This window comes from Citrus sinensis, chromosome 2 (assembly GCF_022201045.2).
Source record: "Citrus sinensis cultivar Valencia sweet orange chromosome 2, DVS_A1.0, whole genome shotgun sequence".
In the NCBI taxonomy this organism is placed as follows: domain Eukaryota; kingdom Viridiplantae; phylum Streptophyta; class Magnoliopsida; order Sapindales; family Rutaceae; genus Citrus; species Citrus sinensis.
This window is the reverse complement of record NC_068557.1, coordinates 23,977,672-24,002,179: the sequence shown is the minus strand read 5'-3', so window position 1 is coordinate 24,002,179 and position 24,508 is coordinate 23,977,672. Positions and strand designations below refer to the sequence as shown.

At 34.3% G+C, this 24,508-nt stretch overlaps 2 protein-coding genes and 2 pseudogenes across 2 annotated transcripts; 3 read left to right on the top strand and 1 right to left on the bottom strand.

Moving 5' to 3' along the window:
- Positions 1–307: 307 nt before the first annotated feature.
- LOC127900336 (protein FAR1-RELATED SEQUENCE 5-like) lies at positions 308–1,971 on the top strand. The gene is made up of 2 exons (XM_052434978.1): positions 308–933; positions 999–1,971. Exons 1-2 carry the CDS (start codon positions 308–310, stop codon positions 1,969–1,971), a joined length of 1,599 nt encoding a protein of 532 aa, XP_052290938.1.
- Positions 1,972–9,387: 7,416 nt separating this feature from the next.
- LOC102625225 (1-aminocyclopropane-1-carboxylate oxidase homolog 4-like) lies at positions 9,388–11,837 on the top strand (annotated as a pseudogene).
- A 5,471-nt stretch (positions 11,838–17,308) lies between these two features.
- Positions 17,309–19,795, top strand: LOC102627413 (1-aminocyclopropane-1-carboxylate oxidase homolog 4-like). The gene is made up of 3 exons (XM_006469179.4): positions 17,309–17,867; positions 18,874–19,261; positions 19,407–19,795. The coding sequence occupies exons 1-3, from the start codon at positions 17,347–17,349 to the stop codon at positions 19,653–19,655; spliced, it is 1,158 nt and encodes a 385-aa protein (XP_006469242.1). The 5' UTR covers positions 17,309–17,346; the 3' UTR covers positions 19,656–19,795.
- Positions 19,738–23,474, bottom strand: LOC102626948 (zinc finger protein VAR3, chloroplastic-like; annotated as a pseudogene).
- Positions 23,475–24,508: the final 1,034 nt, after the last annotated feature.

Genomic DNA, 24,508 nt, shown 5'->3' with positions numbered 1-24,508 from the left:
ATTGCTTTAATTTATAATTAATTGAAGATTAATTATTTTGCCCCATTTCGGGTACTTTACCTAGCCTAACGTGGAACCTTAATTTTTGTCATATTTGCCAAATTTGTGAGCCTTAAAGTACGTTCTGTTTAGTTATTGATTTTTTCTATTTGAATTTTATAGAGCATATATTGCAATTGCCGATTAATGTTGATTCTGTTGATTACGATTATCTGAATTTTGTTCGAATTTTGTTCTTATCATGAGTAATGTGAAATATATTCAGTTGATTAATATAAAATATATTCCTTTTGAACAAATAAAGAATATGGAAAAAAGCATTGAAGAGTTTGAGGAAATTGAGGAGGACAACTTACTGGATGATGAGCCAATGATTGGGATGTCATTCGATAGTGAGATTGAAATGTATAATTATTACAGAGAATATGGTAAAAGAAAAGGGTTTCCAGTTATGCGAAGAAGTAGTAGTAAGGGCATTGATGGGATGATACGACATGTGAGTTATGTTTGTGGGCGGAGTGGTGCAACAAGAAGCAAATCTAGTAATCCGCTAAGGCCCCAACCTAATGCAAAAATAGGTTGCAATGCTAAATTGGGAGGAGGATTAGAGGAAGACGGAAAGTGGAGGATTCGAGTTTTAAATATTGAACACAACCATACATTGTTGACTCCAACCAAGTCTAAATTTTTCCGATGCAATCGCAGCCTTAGTTCATATGCAAAAAAGAAGCTTGATGTAAATGATAGAGCAGGGATTAGATTGTCACAAAATTATCAATCACTTATTATTGAGGCTGGTGGGCATGAAAATGTGACATTCACAGAAAGAGATTGTATAAATCATATACAGAAAGAAAGACGGCTACGCCTTGGGGATGGAGATGCTGCTGCTCTTCAAAACTATTTTATGAGAGTGCAGTCAGAAGACAATAGGTTTTTTTTAGTATGTAAGTGGATGATGAGGGTTGATTGAAAAATATATTTTGGGCTGAGCCAAGGAATAAGGAAGCATACAAAGAGTTTGGAGATGTTGTTACTTTTGACACAACATACCTTACAAATAAGTATGACATGCCATTTGCTCCATTTGTGGGAGTAAATCATCATGGTCATTCTATTTTGTTTGGATGTGGATTGATTTCACATGAGGATGTTGAGACGTTCACTTGGTTATTTCGAACGTGGCTAGCATGCATGTCCAATTCCGCTCCCATTGGAATTATTACAGACCAAGACAAGGCCATGAAAATTGCAATTGCTGCTGTCTTTCCTAATACTCGACATCGGTGGTGTTTGTGGCATATACTTAAGAAGATTCCGGATAAGCTAGGGGGCTATAAACAATATCGTGACATTAGCGATATGTTGCATTGTGCTGTTTATGATTCACAGAGCCCTGCAAAGTTCGAGGAAATTTGGCACCGCATGATTGTAGAATATGATTTGTGTGGTAATGATTGGCTACATGGCTTGTATAATGAGAGAGATCGTTGGGTACCATGTTACCTAAAGGATAGTTTTTGGACTGGAATGTCAACTACTCAACGAAGTGAGAGCATGAATGCGTTTTTTTATGGTTATGTTAACTCAAAAACCGCATTGAAGCAGTTTGTAGAGCAGTACAATAATGCATTAAAGAGTAAAGTTCAAAAAGAAGTCGAAGAAGATGCCAGGTGTCTTTCACAACAAATGCCATGCGTAACATCTTACGAGATGGAGAAGCAAGTTCGAGATGTGTACACCATTTTAAAGTTTCAGGAGTTTCAGAAAGAGTTGACTGCGAAGATGTATTGTGAATACGTCAATTCAATGGGTTGTGAGCATATAGTCAGAGAAGATGTTAAAATTGGAGAGTTTAAGAAAAGAATTTTTTTTAAGTACATTTTGAAAAAGATAAGGGTGAGATCAGTTGCAGTTGTTCGATGTTCCAATTTAGAGGAATTCTGTGTAGACATGCCATTTACATCATGATACGCAATGACTCGGAAGTACTTCCGGAAAAGTACATTTTATGAAGATGGAGAAAAGATGTGTGGAGATGCCATAGTATGGTCAAAACGAGTCATGAGTTGCACGGTTGCACAGATGAGGAGAAGCGGTATGAGAAAACGTGTGTTAGGTTTGCGGAAGTTGCAAACGTGGCTGCAAGAAATGTTGAGAGTTCTAATCTTGTTTTGAATTGGATTGAGGATGTACGGAGAGATCTACCTGAGCCAATTCAATGCGAAGGTAATAACGCGGGATTTTCAGGTCAAGGAAGTTGTAGTAACAGCATGGGAATTTCAACAAATGCAACTGAGGGAGTACGTGATCCAGAAGTGAGGCGTCGGAAAGGTCGTCCACCTTGTCAAAGGAAAAAGTCAACAAGGTCTACCAAACCTAAAAAGAATTCAACACGTTCGGATGCAGAGGTTAGTTTTACCATTAATTAATTAAAATAATTTATTACATAAATGGTGCTTAAATGATTTTTTTGATGACTTTGCAGGATGGACATGCAGACAATATATTATCTTCTCAAGTGTCTGTTGTAACTCCACAAGGAAGCAATATTGCAACGGTAAGTGAGGCCATATTCTTATCATTTTTCTTAATCCGTACATAACTTAATTCGTACATATTTTGAGTTATATTGTGGATCTTATGTAGACACTTCTAAATGTTGGAGGAAGTGATATTCATACGAATATATATCCATATGGAACTACAAACTATTATAATGTAAGTTGTTCACCATATATATATATATATATATACTTTTTTCATTTATTTTATCTATTGTATTTCTTATTATAACATAATGTTTGAATTTTTATAACAGCACCCACAACTCCAGCAGCACCCACAACTCGTACAGCATGGACATTTTCAACAGTTACTCTTTCAGCAAGCTAATGAATATGAAGTTAATTCGGAGTTTCAACATGATTTTGGAAAATAACATTATACTTGTGTTTTTGGAGAATCATATGTTTTCTATTATACTTGTGTTTTAATTTTGGAGAATCATATGTTTGCTATTATACTTGTGTTTTAATTATGGAGAATTATATGTTTGATTGAGCATAAATGTGTAATATTTTGTTTGATTTATGCACGGTTCATTGAAGTTGCTGTTGTTGATATTACAAAAGTGATTTATTTTTGTCCAATGTTCATGTGGTTTGGTTGGGAAAGGGGAAACGTTCAGCTTTGCAGCTATGATTTTGGCATGCATATGTTTATTTCCAGCAGCAAATGGTTTGGTTGGGAAGGGGGAAATGTTCAGCTTTGCAGCTGTGATTTTGGCGTGCATATGTTTATTTCCAGCAGCAAATGGTTTGGTTGGGAAGGGGGAAATGTTCAGCTTTGCAGCTGTGATTTTGGCGTGCATATGTTTATTTCCAGCAGCAAATGGTTTGATTGGGAAGGGGGAAATGTTCAGCTTTGCAGCTGTGATTTTGGCGTGCATATGTTTATTTGCAGCTGAAAATGGTTTGGTTGAGGTTCCCTGTCCATTGAAATTAATTCAAAATTTTCCTTGTGAACCAAAAGCTATACACAATTTAATGCAAAGTTGCAAATAACAGAAAATAATATTTCAACCATAAACGTAATTTTCATTGCAAATAAGAGAAGTTAATACATTAGTTGAATGTACAATTTAAATACAATACATATTAAAATACATATAATTATTTGTGGGACATATTTTACAATAATACTTGGTTGCGAACTTCGTTGAAGTTCTCTTTCAAGCAATTCAAATTTAAGAGACAAGTATTCCATTTGATGCCCCGGCTTGCGCACTTCTCCTAGTAAGAGATCAATTTTAATCTCGCTCATATTTCGATCTTCCACCACTCGACACACAGTATATTCACTATTCTTCCGATCGTCGTCCCATTCAAATGCCCCACATCCTTTGCACTTCCAAAACTTACGATTCGAATTCTCTCTTGTGCGCAAAGCTCGTAAGATCTTATTATTGCAGCACTTGTCACAAGTTTTTGTGTGTGGATTTGGAGCTTCACTTATGCTAGAGGACATTGTGATAGAAATATCTAACCAATTTAAGCAACTGACAAGGAGGAAAAAAAAAGCTGTATTAGTTAGTGAGCATTAAGCAACTGGACAGGGGAAACAATATAGGACACACCAGCTACTAATCAATTCCATAAGAAAAAACAGCCACAACATTTAGTAGGCATTAAGCAATTGAAGTGGAAAAACAATTGGACAGAATAGTTAGTAATAATACTTGCCCGAGAACTAACAGCCACAACAGTTAGTTTTTGATATGTAAACTTTATTTTCTGTAATTTTACTAAACCTTCCCCTAATCATTTCTGTATTTTCCTAAAGCTTTCCCTAATCATCTAGCCATATTCAATCCAAACCTCCAATCGATAAATTTACATTTCCAATCACTTAAGCCCCCGAAATATACTTTCACATTTGCAACCAAATCAAATTGGCTACAAGCAGTTATTCCAAGCACATTAAGTCAACTAAATGCATTCACAAGCCATTACCACCATTCAAACAAAGCACACAGCCACTACCCGGATGAAAATGAAAAGAGCCAACTACCCAAAGCACACAGCCACTTCACGAATTCGAATGGTGGCCACAAATTTCTTTAGCAAAATCTGAATGATTAGAATTAATTCCCAAATTACAATAACCAACAGCCGAAATAGGGCAAAATAAATCAATTCATTCAACATCCAAAGCTAATATCAGTACAACCTAAAATCACTATACCTTGAACAATAACAATAACCATTCAAAATCCAAGTGGCCTAAAAAGCATACTAATTAATCTTCAATTAATCTAAGTGGCTGCATCTTTAATTACAAATTAAAGCAATAAATTGAACACTGACCTTAACAAGCCGCGTTAAGCCGATTGTGTTGGGGGAGAGAGAGTGATGCAACTGAGATCGAGAGAGTGAGAGAGATCGGAGCTGAGAGAGTGAGGGAGAACGAAGCCACCGAGAATGAGCGCGAACGGAGCCGAGAGAGTGTGGCAAAACAGATCCAGCGAGAATGAGGGAGCACAGAGCCGGGAGAGTCATGAAGAATGGCGTCGAGAGAATGAGGTAGAACAGGGCTGTGACTGACTGGATAAGCTGCTGGGATTTGTTGTATGGACAGATCGGAATACGAATATGCTGCTGTGTGGTTCCCGTTTTGTGTCGTTTCCGTTGCTGTCAAAGAAGGGTGACGTGAGTGGGAAAATGATGCTGTGAATTGGTGTGATGTTCGAAAAACAAACGTGTGATTTTCCTTTTAAAGCTTACACAAAACGCACCATTTTGTGCAAACCTTTGTGCGCAACTTTGTGAGAACATCATTTTCCTTAGCTTTTTCAGTCTTCACATCTCCTGTAAATTGCATGGATTTGACAGCAGCCACTATAACTTTGCTATTTAAATCTCATATTACGACACCCAAGCTTGCTATTTGTTTTTCAAAGTAAATAGCAGCATCAACAGTAATAGGTGGAGAGCTCTAATTCTGCCCTTTCTTTGAGTTATGCTTCCCCCTGGTCCTTGCCCTTGCTGTTTCACTCTTTTGGAAGCCTTCACCACAACCTCTAATCTTGTGATATTCAGAACAAGATCAAACGTTTTTCCCCCAAAAAGTTGATTATTCCTACCATACCAGATAGCCCAACAAAAAGCCACAAGGATTTCAATATCTGACTTGCTCGACTTCTTAGCCATTTCATGCGTAATATCCAACATGTCTTGGTTATTAGCAACATCTGGGAAACATGCTTCAAAAGGAGCATGAATGAAGAGCATATATATATATATATATATATATATATAATTATTTGTTATTCTTATTTTTTATTTTTAATTAATTCAATTATTTTATTGAATAGGGAATTAATTGAAGATTATAAATAAAAAAGGAATGAAGAAGTTTAATTTAGGAAGTAATGAAGATTAAATTAGAAATCAATTTCTTCAAATAATGAACGGTGTATATGCATTTAGAAAATAAAGATTCAATTATGGCAATTGCATGTGCATAGCATAATGTACTGTGGAATGCGAGTTAAAGGAACCCTGAGCAATTAAAAGTGGGAACAAAATTAATGGTAGCGTGGCAACTAATTTAAAAAGGAAGCTATTTGATTCTTTTACCTTATGAGTTGGTGACTTGACGTACAATTATTGTAACTATAATCCATTAAGAATTCGGCTTATGGCAACATATAAGGATGAAATAAGAAGAAGCAGCATTCAACAGATAGAGGAGCAGCGGCAGCACATCAATTTTCCATGGCTAATTTTATTTCTTTTGTTGCTCTCAATTCAAGTATGTCTAGCTAAATTTCTTATACTAAAGTTAAGGATGAAACCTTACTCAATAAAATAATTATCTTTTTATTTAATTAATTCCCTACATATGCTCTTTAATGTTTGTGGTTCTTATTTCACATATTTAGTTGAATATAATTAAACATTTTTCACCAATTCTGTCATGCATTATTGATTGTTAGGATTAATATTTGACTAAATCTATGCTTGGATCTATAAGGTTTATATATGATTACTTTTGATTATGTGTCTTTCAGTAAATTCTTTACACAGAGTGCTTAGGAAAACTTTGACTTTTTGTTATTCAATAAATTTACATGAGATACTTAGATATTATACTATTAAGCAGAAGAAGAACTTACACAAGATTAATTTTAATTGGGCTTAATTGTTATATCCATGAGATGACATAAATTGATTTCGAGTTGTCACTCTAAAATCATGGATTATTTGATGATTAGATAATTACTAGTTGAATATTGGTAGATTCTGAAACCTTGGTAACCTTTGTCTTATTAAATTTTCCTTTACTTTAATTGTTTTATTAGTTTAATTAGTTTAATTTCTCTTAAAACTCAAATTGTTCAACTAGATTATGATTAATAGTAATTTTAGATTTAAATTAGACTTTTCAATTAAGCAATCCCGATGGTTCGAATCATTACAACTATTCTATTTCTAAATTTGTGTGCTTTCTAGTATATTAAAAATGTGCACAATAATGAATCCATATCTTTTTCGCAGCTTTACAGTGTATCAAAGCATGAGATGTGCTTTCCACTCCTTGTTTGCAAATTTTACAATTAGGCGGCAGCAAATTTTGAGTTGCTCTCCACATAAAAATTTTGATCTTTTCCGACAATTGAAGAGTCCATAACAAGTTCTAGTGATGAAACCCTTTGGATGAGCAGCTTGACTAATCAGGATACTTGATCTTAAAGCTAGCTGATATTCACTTTTCACGAAATATAATCCTTTTTTATCATATTGCCAAATTACTTCATCCATTATTAATCTTCTAGTTAGTGGAATTCTCAAAATCCCATTTGCATCATCTTCTGTAAACCACTGCTTCGCCTTCCTTTGATCCCACTGATTTTTAAGATTAATGAGCTCTGAAACAGTAGCTTCTGTAGACAGATTTTGGATTGAGAGTGGCTTAAAGGTTTCTTGCCTAGGAATCCAATTGTGTTTGCAGATTTGTATCTTTTCTCTATTACCAATCCTCTGTTGGGAAAATATGCTCTTTAAAAGCATATGTGTTTATTTAATTGTAATAAATAAATTTTTTGATTAATAAAATAAATGAGGTATTTTATTCAAATATCTTAATTGCATTAATATTTGTATTAAAGTCCATTTAATCATATTATATGTATTTATGTGATCACCATGTGAATTCACAGAAGACATAAATACAAGTTATCTTATGATTAAATAAATTTAGTTTGCAGTTGATAAATAAAGTTGGGCACTTTATTTAGGTATAGACTGTAATAAATTCATTGAATGATTTGTCTTAATCATGTATGAATTTATTGATGTAGTACGACTACATTGAACAGGATCACATATGAGATTTAATTAACTTTGTAATAACTGTCAGACTTATTAAATCTCATAGGCGTTGATTTTACTGTAATCTTAATCTTGAGTTAATTATGATTTCATGATTGTAATTGTCATTCCATTTGAGTTACCAATGGGCACGACACATCCTTGTGGTCAAGATTACCCGGTATCTTGGTGGGAGTAATTATGAGTATTGGAGTTATGGATTAACAATATAGAATCTGTATAACACATCTCTTGATGAGTTTTCGGCACTTGATCATAGAATTCTCTGGCCAGAGTGTGTCAACATATTTAGTATGTTGAAAATGATCATTAGAGAAAACCAGTAAGAATCAAGGAATAAGATGTTATTAAATTGATTGGACAGTTGAGATATCAATTTAATTAACGATGTGGTACAAAGGATTGTGCAGTAAAGAAATCAATGTGGCTTGGGACGAATTATTATTCGAGCATACAATTATGGAAGTCAGTTCCAATCTTTTAGTGGAGTAGATTTGGAATTAAATAATTGGGCTAGTTTAATTACAGGCCTAATTATTGTAGCCACTATTGTATGCTCCCAAATGATCCCCGGGTTAGCTCATTTAATTGACTGCACCACTACTGGACTAATAAGCAAGATAACTAGCTATTTGGGTCAAAAGCCTAAGTATATCATTTAGTGGGAGGCTCCATTTAATAAGCTTATGTGTAAGGGGCCTTATGTTATTTTACATGGTGGGTCCCCTATTAAATGAAAAGTAACATGAGTTTTATTTTGGGCATTATTTGGAGCCTAGGGTTTTCACTAAATGGAGATATATAAGGCTTATTTTCTCTAAAGAAAAGAGAGAAGCCACTTTATACAGATCGGAGAATAAGATTTTTCTCTCTATTGTTGAGAGAAAAATTTTCTCGTGCTAGTTGCTTTGGTAGTGATAAAGGCGCCCACACGTCAAGTGCAGATCGAACTGGAGTCATAACCTAGAAGATCATTGGTGACAGTTCGTGATCTAACAAGCGTGGTGGTGACGGATCGTGATCTAACAGGAGTGGTGGTGGCAGATCGTGATCTAGAAGCCTAAATCACTTCAGCGGAAAAAGCCAACTCGAATTTTCAAGGTACGATTTCTGGATTACGTATTCCTATATATTATATGAGAGCAGTCCTTAAAAGGTTTTATAAAATTTTAAAAACCTGATTTTTCCCCCATCATCCTCCACGTGATTCCTTTTTGTAGAACCTATCTTCCCCACAATATAGACCTCCATATATGTACGAATAGATCCGGCTTGAGCTTGTAAAAAATCAGAATTCTTGTAGTACCTGGCCTTCAACACTTCAGTAACTAATAATTTAGGATACTGCAGCAATCTTTACCCTTGCTTTCTTCTTTGAAGTATGTGATGCCGACATTTTTATCTGAGCGGATTTCTTTGAAGCACGTGATGCCTGAGATCGTCATTGATTTAATTGCTGAAATATGTAGAAATGAGGTAATAATTCGGAGAGAGCATGATGGGCCTTTCTATCCGAAAGATTGGGAGTGATGACAAGAAGGTTAAAGGAGATGGCATTATTTGAAAGGAGGTTGATGGTGGGTCATTACTGTCACTCCGCAATCTGACCCATTGGCGATCTTATCAATAATGGAATACCAACTTTTTAGTATGATCATAAGAAAAAATTAATTAATTATTATTACCAAAATCTCATGAGACGCCAAGGGCCAGCATTGAAGTTGCCAATCAAAAGAAAAAAGTTAATAATCTTTGTTAACCACATGCAATTTTGCTTAAATCATATCTAAATTAAACCTAAAAGAAGAAGAGGAAGTGCTGCGTCGCCTTTCTAACGAGAGCAGTCTATTGAGACAAAAACCATGATGACAGTCACAGAAGCAGAATCCTACGACAGAGCCAAAGAAGTTCAACAGTTTGAGGAATCAAAAATCGGAGTAAACGGTAGTCGATTCAGGCATCACCACCATTCCCCGCTTCTTTATCCACCCACCCGACGCACTCTCCGCCATCCGACGATCCAAATTAAACACCAAACCCGACCCTGATATCATCCCCATCATTGATTTTTCCGGAGCAGATTCTGAGCAGTTGCGACCGACGATTGTTGAAAAGATTGCACGTGCGCCGCGTGAAATTGGGTTTTTTCTGGTTGGTAATCACGGCATTGGAGCAGATGTTCTGGAGCGCGTGATTGGAGCTGTCAAAGGGTTTCAAGAACTACCGCCGGCTGTCAAGGCACAGTTCTATGACTATCTAAGAGATCGGAGCCGTGGGGTATCCTTTTCTAACGTTGATATTTTTCACTCTACAGCTGCTAGCTGGAGGTAGCTGGAGGTAAAAACATAAGATTAAAATTTTCTGCTTATTTCTCAGATTTTTCTGAACATAATTTTTAGATTTTATTTTTCGTTTCTGTAGTTTTTTATTTTGTAAACTTTTCTTCAGGAAAAAAAAACACAAAGAAACTAATTTTTAGCCAGTCCTATACTCCTATGAGTAACAATCAACAGTTATGTTTGCAATAATTAGAGTTGGCAAATTAAGGGCTTGTGTGGGACTTGATCTTTTATTTTATTTTATTTTATTTTTAAATTATTGTAAGCTTAAAATGAATTAATAACAGAATACAAATAAACATAGGCTACTATGTAAGTCTAAAAAAAAAAGTAACAGGATACAAATAAAAATAACAAGAAGGACGTTGTAATTTAACTTTGGCAAATGACCATATGATTACAGATACACAAATCCCTCAAAAATTAAAATTTAAACGCCACTTAGAGATTTTTACATGAAGCTAGGCTACTATTGTTTTTATCACTGAAGCGTTATTACAATAATAATTATAATAACAATGTCGGGGCCAATTTTCTTGTAATGACTTTATAGGGACACTCTGGTGATGAGACGGGGTCCGACCCTTCCAGAGCTAGATGAATTTCCTGAAATACGTAGAAGAGAGGCATTGGAGTGGAGCCAGCATGTGAAACAGCTCGGAGAGCTTTTGATGGGGCTGTTGTGTGAGGGGTTAGGATTAGCGACGGGGAGGATGAAGGAGATGACCTTCATTGATGGAAGGATGATGATTGGCAACTATTATCCGTATTGTCCACAACCTGATCTAACGGTGGGGATTCCATTTCACACGGATCCGGGAGCATTGGCGATTCTGCTTCAGGATCATCATGGCGGCCTGCAATGTAAGTGTGGTGACGATTGGGTGGATGTTAAACCTGTTCCTGGAGCCCTTGTTGTTGATATCGGGGACGTTTTTCAGGTAAATAACTTGGTTATAACTTTTCAAATGTCAAACGTTTCAAAAGTAGTTTTCTAGTCTTTTGATTAAAGGTTTGTTTGGTATTGACATCTTATAAGTCATAATTATTGCTATATATATATATAACATAAAATTGTTTGTATTCGGGAAATACAATTAATGAATGTTATTTTTTATAAAACCAATTATTTTGGCCTAAAAGTCACAATTATAAGTGTTTATCAAACACTTTCTAATAATAATTTTGAAGTTATAATTGTCCCACATCAATACCAAACAAGTCCTAACTAATCTTATTTGTTATAGATTTTATCAAATGATGAATATAAAAGCATGGATCATAGAGCGTTGGCAAATTCGTTCCGAGAAGCACGGGTCTCAGCTGTGGTTTTCTTCGCACCAAGCGATAGGGATCGTTTGTAGGATGGCAAAAAAACCCGACCCGAATTTTTCAGATTTTGACCCAAATTTAAGGGTCAAAATTCAGGTTTAAAAATAAAAGCCCGATCAAATTCGGATCAGGGTTCGGGTCTTAGCCGACCCAACCCATTTACTTAATAATTAAAAAAAAATGTGTGTTTTTATTTGAATTGTGTGTCTTTATTTGAATTAGACTTTTTTTGTTTATATTTAGTTATTTATATGATTTTATGGTTGAGATATTGATTAGAGCAATTTTTATATTTAATTTTAATATATTAGGGGAGGTAAATTTAAATTATTTAAATATTAAAAAAATTAAAAAATATATTTGGTAGGGCTCAGGATTAGATGAAAATTCAGACTTTTTATCGAGTTCAGGTCCTTTATTTATGTTGTACCCAAGCCCGTGCCCGACCCGACAATTTGCCATGCCTAATCGTTTGCTGGGACCATTCCCGGAGCTAATTTCGCCAGAGAAGCCAGCTCGTTTTCGGCAGTTCACACGTGCAGATTATATCAATCGGTTCTATACCAAACAGTTGGATTAAAAAACCTTAGTTAATTACTATAGGCTTTAATTAAGAAGATCAATAAAGATACATGTGTGTGTACACACTATTAATGCATTTCTGTTTATGCTATTTCTTCACTTAAAAAAAAAAAACATTATTTAATCGCCAGCAGTGTCCACAAATCCACATCACTATTAGCTTTTATCAAATCGCCTCCATTCACGGCAGTTATTCAGTTACATACATACCACCAAAACGTGGCTTCATGCATGGTTTCTTCTTGGAAGTATAAAGCCATTTGTCTATTCCATGTATGAATTTTTCTTCTCAGCGAGTACTTTAAAAAGCCACTTGTCTACATTTATCCGTGCATGAAGACTTCTTTCTCATGTAAAATTACATATTAATCAATACTACTAGTTAAGGTAATTTCAATTAAGGGGGAAAATCAGTATTTCATCTCTCCTAGATATAATTTTAAACCATACTTAGATCCCCTATTAAACTGGTAGTTACATGTTTCATCTTTGCCCATTAAATGTTAACAGAATAAAATTAATTTTTTTGTTCATTTTTTATTAGGCTGACGCTAAGTTACGTTGAACGTAACTTACGGTCAATAATACTGTTGCTGTGAGAGGGTCGTAAGTTACGTTCAACGTAACTTAGGGCCTCCCTTTTTATTATTAAGAATTCTACCCAATTCATCACTGCCATTGTCCCCACAAATCAGTAGCTGAATCTTCACTATTGGCATCATCAACATCATATGGATCCTTATCTCTATCTAAAGGTTCATGCTGCAAAGACTCCTGTCTCTTATCTCTCTTTCTCAAATTCTTCACCACTCTCGTGATACCAATGGTGGGGGTATAGGGGCATTTGACGGTTCATCATGAGATCGGTGATGTGTAAATGATATGTTTTGTTTTTTCGTGTTTTTCAAACAAGTTGCGTTACGTCTAAGAAAAATATTCTAATTTCTGTGGGTGAGATTATTTTGTTTTTGTTTTTTTTTTTCAAACGAGCTAAAGTTACGTGCAAGAAACTAATTATATAATTTCATCACTAACAAACCGACAAACTGTAACAGAAACATGCCTAAACAGGAAACAACCACTTTTTTTTTCAATATTTTTTAAATTATATTACTATTTAAATCACTTATTGAACTCTTAGATGCTGCCATCGACAATAAGTGATTTTTTTTTTATTTGAGTCTTCTTAAATTACATTTAGAGTAAGGGTAATTTTTAGGGACCTCCCCTGAGGTTTGAAGTATTAACACTTTGATAGAATGTATTGATGCAATTACACATACTTCCCTCGCTGTTAATTACCAGTTAAGTTGACCGATAGTTGACTGTTAAAATTACTAAAACACCCTTCCCATAAAAATAATAAATTATTAAATAAAATGGATGAGAACCGATGGGTACAAGCAGCTGATGAATTGCCATAAAATATAATCAATCTTTTCACCAGCTACCACAGCTTAAAATAAACCAAAAAAGAGAATGCAGCAGGAGTGGCAAAGAAAAAAAGAAAAAAAATTGTGGAACCAGCATGAAATTGTCGAAAATTCTAATAGGTGCCGAAAACATGCCATAGTAATTTAAAATAAAACCACTACATCTCTATAACTAGGAGATGCCATATAAGCTACGATTTTGTTCGAGTCTGTCTAGTTTCCAACTGCAAATTAATCAATTACGGACGATGATGACGCAAAAGAATTCAAAACAAGGATAAGTCAAGAAAAAATATTGAGAAAAGATTTTTTTTTCTCTCTTTTCATTCCCTTGCTCAGTGCAGAACAACTTCATAACAATGATAAACCCACTAATTTTTAAATCAAAATTTACATAAAGGCTAAAGCTTTCTATCATTACACTTTAATTAGCTCAAAATGAAGAAAATCAAAACCCACAGTTGTTGAAATCAACATGCACAAAAAAATTTTCAAAATACAAAGAACCCATTTTCAGGTTTAATTAACCCAGGTTCAACAAAATCATCTACATATTATCTCTTTCTCACTCCTGTCGCAGATGAAGTCGTTTGCCATTGGTACTCGCTTCTTGGAAGACTTGGGCCACCATCAGAACTCATCTTGTTCGTAATTGAAGCTAAAATGTTTTTTAATCTTGAAAAGGTTTTGGGCAAATGCAGCTGCTTCTTCACAGCCTTAGGAAGGCGAAAATGGCTGGGTGTTGCTTAGATGAAAGAGAAAGCTAAGTGCAGGCTTTATTTTGTGAAGATTTTTTTTACTTTTGTCCACTGGTCATTACACACCACTAGATAATAGAGTAAACCAAGCAAGATTTCACAGACATCAAGAACTTAAAGCTTTAATTTTGAATTATTTTGAATTTTAAATAAGTTTTTACATATTTATCCTTTTATACTAACACCATACGTATTTTTATACTAACGACAAGGGAGGTATGTGTAATTATATCAATACATTCTATTAAAGTGTTAATACTTCAAACCTCAGGGGAGGTCCCAAAAATTTATCCTTTAGAGTAACTTGCAGAAAGTAGCATTCACTGATTAATCTACCTAATCTCATCATTTTATTATTCACTTTTACATTTAAATATGGGGTTGTAAGTTATAACAAATATAATTTAGTAAAATCCTTTCTATTTTTCCTTCCTCAAACAATTAAGCTGGGGTTACGTGTAAGAAAAATATTCTATGAGTGAGATTATTTTATATTTTTCCGTTTTTCTGTTTTCCATACGAGTTGGAGTTTCGTGTAAGAGGCTAATTAAGTACGGGTCAAACTACTTTGCCACGGTTGCAAGGTACCCATAAATTTATCATTTTGCGTTGTTGCAAGGTACCCATAACTTTATCATTTTGGATCCAACGCAAGAATTACCCACGTAAATACAACGTTAGGGATGTATTTATTTAGATTCTTAACATTGTAATCCGTCTTCTTTCCTTGGAAAAGCCAGAAAAGAATATAATGATTATTATTATTTCACTCTTTCAACCCCAAAATAATTATTTTTCTCTCTCCTCTTCACGGAGTAATTTTTACATTTTTATTTTTTTCTCTCTTAATTGTTTATTTTATCTTTTCTAAAATAAATATTTTTACATATTGGCTAAGTTGTTAAATGATATGAATAAGGAATAATCATGAAATTTTGAGAGGATTTTAATTATTGATATTGGCCAATTACAATGCATGATTCAGTGATCGTTCATGAGAGCCGCAACCCCTTAAATTCAAAATAAAGTCTGTAATTACTCCATAACTTCAAAAAACATCTCTCGATTTATTCCATAAATACATTAATATTTCATAATTCCCCAATTATTATTATCAATTCTCAAATCTACTCCCATAACATTTAGTTCATAAAGTATATAATATTAAAACCGAACTGAAGAGGAGTTGTTGATTTCTCTTGTTTTATTTCTCGCAAACTTATAGTACCTTATCATTTCATATATATTTGGAAAAATCTACAGAAACGTATAATGAGTTTTACAATGATATAATTCATATAAAAATTTCTAATAACTTTGTTGATTTGATTTTTATGAACTAAAATGGAAATTACAAGAGTTTTTTTTTTTTTTGCATAACAAATAAAGCAATGTTCTTTTAATTGGTTAAAATCTAAGAGAGTTACTCAATACTTGGTTAAACTTATTTCATATTAGGCCAAAAATTTATGGTTCCAATTTGAGGTGAATAAGCTGTTTTAGTTTTTGCACTTGTTCAATCAAATTCAAATAAAAGTAATAAAATCCTAACGAATTTTTAACAATTGCTTAAGGATTTTCTTTCTAATGTTAATGATTGAAAATTTGTGATTTAAGATAGTTGGGACGGATTAGGAATCTCTCATAGTCTAATCTTTGAGAGCAAAATTCGCCCAAGTAATAAGTGGTTAATGTAGTTAGATCCTATTATATATTAACATTAAATGATAAGTGAGACAAGATCTTTAAAATCTTAGGATAACTTAGATTCAATCGGGATTTGGAAAGGATTAGTGAGATGTATCTATCTGTACGAGATGCTACCTATGCCTTAGCCTCTGTGAACTATGTGCCTGACTCTGAAAGTAGTGGGGGTGCTGGTGCTAGTGATGCCTTCGCTCCAACTACCTCTGCATCTGCATCTGTCCATCGTGCTCCAGCTCACTCCGATGCCATTCTCGTCTAGACACCTCCGCGAAGTAGATTGTTAACCACACTTTCCCTCCCTCAAAACAATAACTTGATTGAAACCCTTTCTTTCTTCTTTCGCATTCGCTTCCTCAAGTGAGCTACTGACTAGCGGAAAGATCGACGGGGGGAGAGGAGGATGAATGCAATTCACTTCGGAAATTGATAACAAACCTACTCAGATAGCTGGGAACTTAGGTAGGAGCAGCTCCTCGTTCGAAATCCAATCTCAAGGAACGCTCAATGTTGCTTTTGAGGTAATAGAACGAAAACTCTTTACTTAATTCTCTTAATTAGCGGTAGTTCTCTTGAAAAAGGGAAAGGAAAGTAGAACTCACTCCCTCCTTACTTATTGTTATACCGCTGATGCTGGCTGGTAGATCACAACGAACTATATACTTATATGGTGGATGTGCGTCTTGGGTTCTTTTCTTTTACCTCCAACTATATATTAACACTAAAGGATAAGTGACAAAAGATCTCTAAAATCTTAGGATAACTCAGATTCAGTCGAGATTTGTGAAAAGATTAGAGAGTATAGAGACAGAGATAAAAGTTGAATCTTCATTAACTAAATAAACTTACTATTTTTTAGAGAAATCAATCACTGTAGCAAAATCAACTTAAAAATAAGGGATTAAATAAAACTAGCAATAGAGGAAATCTAATTGATTGAATTGTTATAAACCCCTCTTATTGTCTTTTTTTTTTCCTATACCCCCTCTTATTGTCTTTGAAAATTGAAAAATATCAAATTATCTATGAAATTCTATCAAAAAAGACTAAGAAGAAATAAGATTAAAGAAGAAAAAGGAAAAAAAAACGTAGAGGAGAGGGATGGACAACAAGGGAGAAAAATGTTTAAATTAGGGTTTATATGTTAAATTTCAAAACCTATAATTTTTTTTAATTTTCAGGAAACAACAAGGACCGTAGTGTAATAGAGTCAAAATCGTGGTGATGTAGAACCGTCGCAAGGTAGCTTTGTCCGTAATTGTTAAGTAATTGTATTACCAAACTAGTGAAACAAAACAGAAAAATGCTAAAACCACTCCATTCATTTGTTTCAACTCAAGATATCAAATATCAATTAACAAGAAGAGCTACAATCATGAGCCTAGAATCATACGACAGGGCCAAAGAAGTGAAACGATTCGACGAGTCCAAAGTCGGGGTCAAAGGTTTAGTTGACTTGGGCGTCACCGCCATCCCCCGCTTTTTCATCCACCCACCCGCCACTCTTGCCGATCTCAGACCCAAGTCAAAGACCCGGCCCGTCTCTGATGTAGTCCCCACCATCGATTTATCGGGCGTTGACTCGGACGATCTGCGGCCGACGATTGTGGAAAAGATAGCATGTGCCTCGCGGGAGCTGGGGTTCTTTCAGGTTGTGAATCACGGCATCGGAGTTGAGGTCTTGGAGCGTATGGTTCGGGCCATTAAAGGGTTTCATGAACAGCCGCCGGAGATCAAGGCGCCGGTGTATCGTAGGGAGAACACCAAAGGCGTGTCTTACATTTCCAACATCGATTTGTTTCACTCTAAAGCTGCCAGCTGGAGGTATTCATTATTTAAACAAAAAACAAAATAAACTTTGATTATTTATGCATTAATGGTTAAATGATCACTCGCAGTTATCTATAGCCCTATATTCACTTAATGCATGTATGCTATTTATTTAATTATTTTAAAAAATATCACGTAATTAATAGTTATATTTAATTTATACACACGTCTTATAAATACATTAAGTGTAGTTTAATAGAAATATTCTATAATTTGTTGTATTAACTCATTGTTTTGCACCAAAACAAACAAATGCTTGTTGAAACTTGAAACCCAAAAATTGATACATCGACTGATATTTATAATTGTGTATGATAAAATTTTATCTGCACGCTCTTTATGTAATTGTAAAAGTAGTAGTAGTAATAGTAACAATAGACTTAATGCTAAAACAAAAGCTAGTGAGTGTAAAGATAGAATAATACATTTAAAGTTTCAAAATATAGCACACCCAAAAGAAAAAATCTTATTTGTTTAGATCAATACATAAAAATTATCTAAGATTATGAAAATTATTTATTTACAAAGTTATATTTATTTATTTAATTATTTTTTATTTTAGATTATGGATAAGATATAATATGGTGCTCATGTAATTACATTTTAACTTATTTTGTTATTAGTAAGTAGTAATGCCACATTTATAAGTTTAATTTTTTAATTAAATAATTTTATTTTTTTGCGTATTCATGGATTTTTGCGGATTTGTAGAAGTAAATCCGTATGAAATCCACTGATTGTGGATTTTTAAATTTTCAATCCACCGATCGAATTTTTACGGAACAGATTTTCGTGAATCAGACGGATTGAGCGGATCGGATTGAATTCTAAATACCACTAAATACAATAGAATTTTGTTTGTAAAAATTCTAGAAGGTCACGAGGAAATGTTTGAAGATAATATTCACTAACTGTGACAAAAAGCCAAATCTATGAGAAGTAAATGAATTTTACCAGTATCATAAGTAAACAGAAATTTGCTGATTGCTTAATTTTACAGGGACACACTGCAGATAAGGCTAGGTCTGACGGAACCAGAGCTTGAAGAAGTTCCTGAAATATGTAGGAAAGAGGCAGTCGAGTGGAACCACCATGTAAAACAGCTCGGAGAGCTTTTGTTTGGGCTGCTGTGTGAAGGTTTGGGGTTGAAAACCGATAGGTTGAAGGAAAAGACCTTCCTGGAAGGGAGGATGATGGTGGGCCATTATTATCCCTACTGTCCGCAGCCTGATCTGACAGTGGGGATCACATCTCATACTGATCCAGGGCCATTGACAATCTTGTTGCAAGATGATAAAGGTGGGCTGCAAATTAAGCATGGTGAGGAATGGGTGGATGTTAAACCAGTTCCAGGAGCTCTGGTTATTAACATTGGGGATATACTTCAGGTATATTAAGTTTAAAGTGTTGTTTGGTCTTCTATCCTGAATTTGATTATTATCATAGATATAGGATTCTCATAATGTCAAATTGTACAATAACTTCTCGCGCATCTTTCACAGCTAACTCTTGACATTATGTTTGCTTTTTCAGATTATGTCCAATGATGAATACATAAGTGTAGAGCATAGAGTATTGGCTAATTCGTCCCCGGAACCACGAATCTCAATTGCTGTTTTCTTCAGTCCAAGCGAGAGGGACAGCCTTTATGGACCATTCCCGGAGCTGATATCCCCAGAGAAGCCAGCTCGTTTTCGGCAGTTCACACACACGGACTATATAACAAGGTTCTTCACAAAACAGTTAGATGGAAAAACATTGGTGAATTACTATAGGCTGTAAGAAACAAAACTTGGTAAATCTGGTTGTTTGTGCCTGTATAAACTATTCTTACGTAAGAATAACAATTCAAGTGTTCGTCTCATTGAAACTACAGTATGTATATTATTGCTATTCACTAATTATAGCAATGTTGGGCTTCACTGTTCTCTTTAGTAATGGATAAGGAGAGCGTTGCCATGCTTATTTGGAAATTGGAACCACCTACAGCTTTAGAAATAAAAAAAAAATCTTGGGCACAGATTCTTGTTCTTTTATCGGTTTTCGATTTTATATCTGTGTGGTTCGTTTCTTCATCATCGGTAGATTTAAACAAGTCAACATCTTATCGTCACCGTATTCTTAGTTCCTTTTTTATATCGTGAGTTTAACTATTGTCCCTTTTCTTAACTCTGAGACGTATCACCCTCATCTCTTGAACTGAGAAAATCATTGGATTCAGAAACTTCATCCCATGAAGTTAATTGATCATTATCGTCCTCATTCCCTTCCTTCACAAATCTCCCACATATCTGCGTCTCTGTTTTTACTGTGTCTATCCAGCCCCACAGGTTCACAATAGTTTGCTCCTTTTTTGGCCATACGCTTCAATCTACTGTGATTAAAATTGCCTCTATGTCTGTGTTCTGGCTGAGCAGATGTGTAAGAAGGGTTCAATGCCTTTGGTCGTTTATGATTACATTTCAAACATACCATGTTTCTTCTGAAATTGATGAAGTTGCACCTGTAAAAAATAATAAACTTTTCGTTGTAACACATTTTTGACCGAGAAACTCTCTACGTATTGATTTTCAGAAAGTTATAAAGATGTGAAAAAAAAATACTCACGATTCACATTCCCATTCCCCCGGATTGAGTTGTCGCTTTGGTGGGTTCTCTTTGCATTGCCGACATATTGTATTCTTTGCAAAATTCAAGAAATTGCATCTGCAAGAAGTTAAAAAGAGAAAAACTGCAACAATGATTAGAAACTCAAAATATCTCAACAACTATTACTTGTCGCATATCTCAATAACTATTACTTGTCGCATATCCAGTCCCCCTTCTTCAGTGGAAGATGATCTTGATCTTCCTTTAGTTGCTTTAATCTATCAAGAAATAAACTATCACAGCGCAAGCACCTAATGTTTCTTGCAAAATTTAGGAAGTTACATCTACACACAAACAAAAAAAAAACGTTAAGACAAACAAAGATGAAAGTTCGTAATCTTTACTGGCTAAGAAGTTAGCTGTAATTACTTGGGGCAATGCCAATCGCCTTGTTTCATAGGAACATTTGTGCAGCTTTTTTTTTTCGGATTTACATGATCTCGAACAGCTGCTCTGCTATTCATGGGTTCAGAGTTCAGGGGATCAGAGTCAGGTTCCTTGGTGCTATACTCAACTATTTGTTTTAGCAGTCTTCTCACTGCTTCTTTAACCACTTTGTTTAAACATGGCTTGTTCTCCACCGCAGCAGTAATAGGATCAAGTCCATATGTTAATAAAATACGCATGACATCCACTGTTCGCCCACCTTCATCTTCACATGGCTTCACAAATGCCCTTTCACAGTTTCCTCTCAAGCTGCAGGAGCTGCAAACCTACTAAGACAGTTATCCATAATTATGAAATGTGCTAAGTGAGTTCTATTTAACTGAAGCATCCACTCTACCAAAGAAAATGAAAAAGAAAAAATAGAGCATGAAAAGGTTCCTTTAATTGGGTAAGTCAATGTAAGTAATTGTTGGGTGCACAAACATTTCCTTCGTCAATGTCCAAATGAGCCCTCAGCCGCTTTCCAGAGTTTACAACTTTCCTGTCTATGCTCGGACATCCACATCCGACAACCATCTGGATGTCTTTCCTTGAGAAATACCTGGCAGCATGATGAGCGCAAGTTCTAAATTTTCAAGGTTTAGAATCAAAGGAAAACAATATAGCCAAGGATGACATTCTATTCAAACATATACCACTCTAACTCAAACAGGAACTCAAGATAACTAGTTGCCAGGTCTCAAGCTCTCTTTAGCCAATGAAGCATCAGGAAATTGTCAAAAGCAGCGGTCATAAACTATGCCCAAAACAGACATCAGTTGCATTCAAATTTGCAATGGAGAAACCACATCTATTTTGCTAAAATCCATCTCTTAGCCTTCCCTTATCAAACATTACTTTTTGCAAATGTCTTGAACTCCAAAAAGTTAATAGTTATGAAATGGACCTGATCGGATCCAGCACAGAACATAAAATCTTGGGTCTCTACTAACCTGGTATATATGTGTAAGATAATTTTTTTCACAACGTTTCCCTATGGAGAAAAAAAGAGAGGTACATAGATCTAAAGTGCAGTAACACTGTGTGTACTGTCGTTTGGGTAAGAAAGGAAGAGACATCAGAACTTCATCAGTTTTTTTTTTTTTTTCACAATTACTTTCTACTTTTAACTATTTTGCTTGTGGAGGTAGTCTTAAAGCCAAACCATGGTAAGGGTTGTTTTCTAGGTGTTGTGCTTCTGATTAATTTTTGAAAGCACGACAGGTAAAGTGTTTGGAGAACACCTACTTTTACTTGACAACCAGTGATTCTATTACAAGCCAGCTGTCGATTAAAACTATGAAGCCTCAATCTCTAATGTACCCTAAATCTTGAAGTTTTTTTTTTGCTTTTTGTGTGATTATTTTCCGCTCTAATTTATGAGTACTAACCTACATTTAGCACATTATTGCTGTAACAGACGAGACAACCAAGGGCAAGCAAGGAAAAAATTTTAATCCTTTCAGGACTTAACAGCTGAGAACATAAAAGCTCCAACAATCAAACCTGTTAAAAATTCCAAAGACTAGAGCGAAAAAATAAATCTAGAAAAGCGTCAATAATCAAATTTCCAACAACATAAATAAGTCTTCACCAGGAACATTTGGTGAAAAAACAGAGCCGCCAAAGAGAAAGGATAGTATATAGACCACCTCTAATCAGGATATTTACACATATTAATAATATAGCAAGTAAACGAATCTATTGATGAATGACCATATGCCCAACTACAAGCCAGAGTACGCGACTCACATGTAAAGTTTACCTCTTTGAAAAAGTAGAACTTACCATTTGAGATATTCTAAAGAGCTAAAACACAATTAGCTTACATAATTCTTACATATCCCTACAGAAAAGAGCAAGCAAATTTCAAGAAAAACATTGTATGTTTCTCTCTCGCAAACCTAAAATCAAACAGGTGGCACGCGCCCTTCAAAAAGAAGAATTACATATTAACTTGATAACTTAAAATCAAAGCCTTGATTACCTTATAAGACTATAGCGATCCCGTCCAAAATTAAGGCACGCCGTACGGATACAATTTGCTTCCTTCGAACCCAATTCCTCATTTTGTTTATTAAAAGGGTTTCCATCTGCATTAAAATACCCTCGTTTGATCAAGCACTCCATCAATTCCACCCATTCAGGCCACAGATGCGAAATCTGAACCTTTGATTCAAATCCTTTACTGGGTCCAATAAGATTCGACGTTTCTTTGGTTTCTGAAGATCTTTGGGCATCTTGGTTTGTTGATTTTGAGGATTCAAGCTCTTCCAGTTCATTGAAAACGAAACCTGGCCTTGAATCTGGGTCTAGGGTTTTTGTGGAGTTGTGAAGATAAGAAATGGGTGTTAAACATTTAGGGTTTCGTTTGAGAGCAGGATAGAGATATCCATGGCTGGTTTTGAAGATCTTGTACATTTTTTCTCTGTTTTTTTTTTTTTTTGGCGGGAAAATTTCTGAGTTTTAACCGTCATTTGAATCTCTCTTTTATCAGCGCGGAAATTTTAGTGTGGAATTTCGTAAATTGTCAACTAATCGATTATATTTCACAATTTATTTCAAAGAATATTTGAATTATCAGTTATTTTGATCAAATTTATTTAATTTGAATTATTTTTGTAGATTCGTCATTTAGGTTGCATTTGCTTTTTTTATCTGAAATTTGAATATGTCTGAATTTAACTGAAGTCTAAATAGGTCTAAATAAAAATATTTGAATGACATGTTTGTTTTTTCTTTTTTTAACATTTGAACAGAAAAGTTTAAAAGCTAGTAATTTGATATAAATATCATTTTAAGTGGTGCATATATTTATTCTTTACAATTTATAATTTTCACAACTTGATTAATTTGATAGCATTAAAAAAATATTATCACTATTGATTTTAATTTAATTTTGTAATAAAACATGTAATTATAACATTAACTTTTTATTATAATGTCAACACTATTGTTTTAGTTTTGATTCATCACAATGGACATAATTTAATTTGTTCAATATTTCAGTTTAGTTAATGTTACCATGTGAATAAAAATTTAAAGTAATTAAAAAAAATAACTTCAAGGATAATATAAAATTATTAGGTTTATACATAATATTAAAAATACATGAATTCTTAAGGTTATTTTTTAGATTTGAAATTAAAATTTTCCATTCAGATTTCAAACTTCAGATAAAAGTGATTTTTTTTAGTTTTTTATTCAGATAAAATTATTTGATAATAAGTGATAAATTAAAAAAATAAATAAATATCTAAAAATAATAATTTTAGATTTTAGATTAAAAAATAAATAATATCTTAGTCTATGTAATATGGTAGGACCTACAAAATTAATATAAAAGATAGTGGATTCTACCGTGAGATTCATTTAATTTGTCAAATGACATTACCTGAGTGGCTAGTCCTACGATAGTTGGTGTCACACGACTTTTCTTTGTGATGCGGCAAGCTTGTGCCTAAGGCGGTGACAGTTGGCCCATACAAATTTCTCTCCTGGAGTTAATCTACCTACGACACCTTTGACAAAAAATTAATGACCACTGCTATGTTACATTG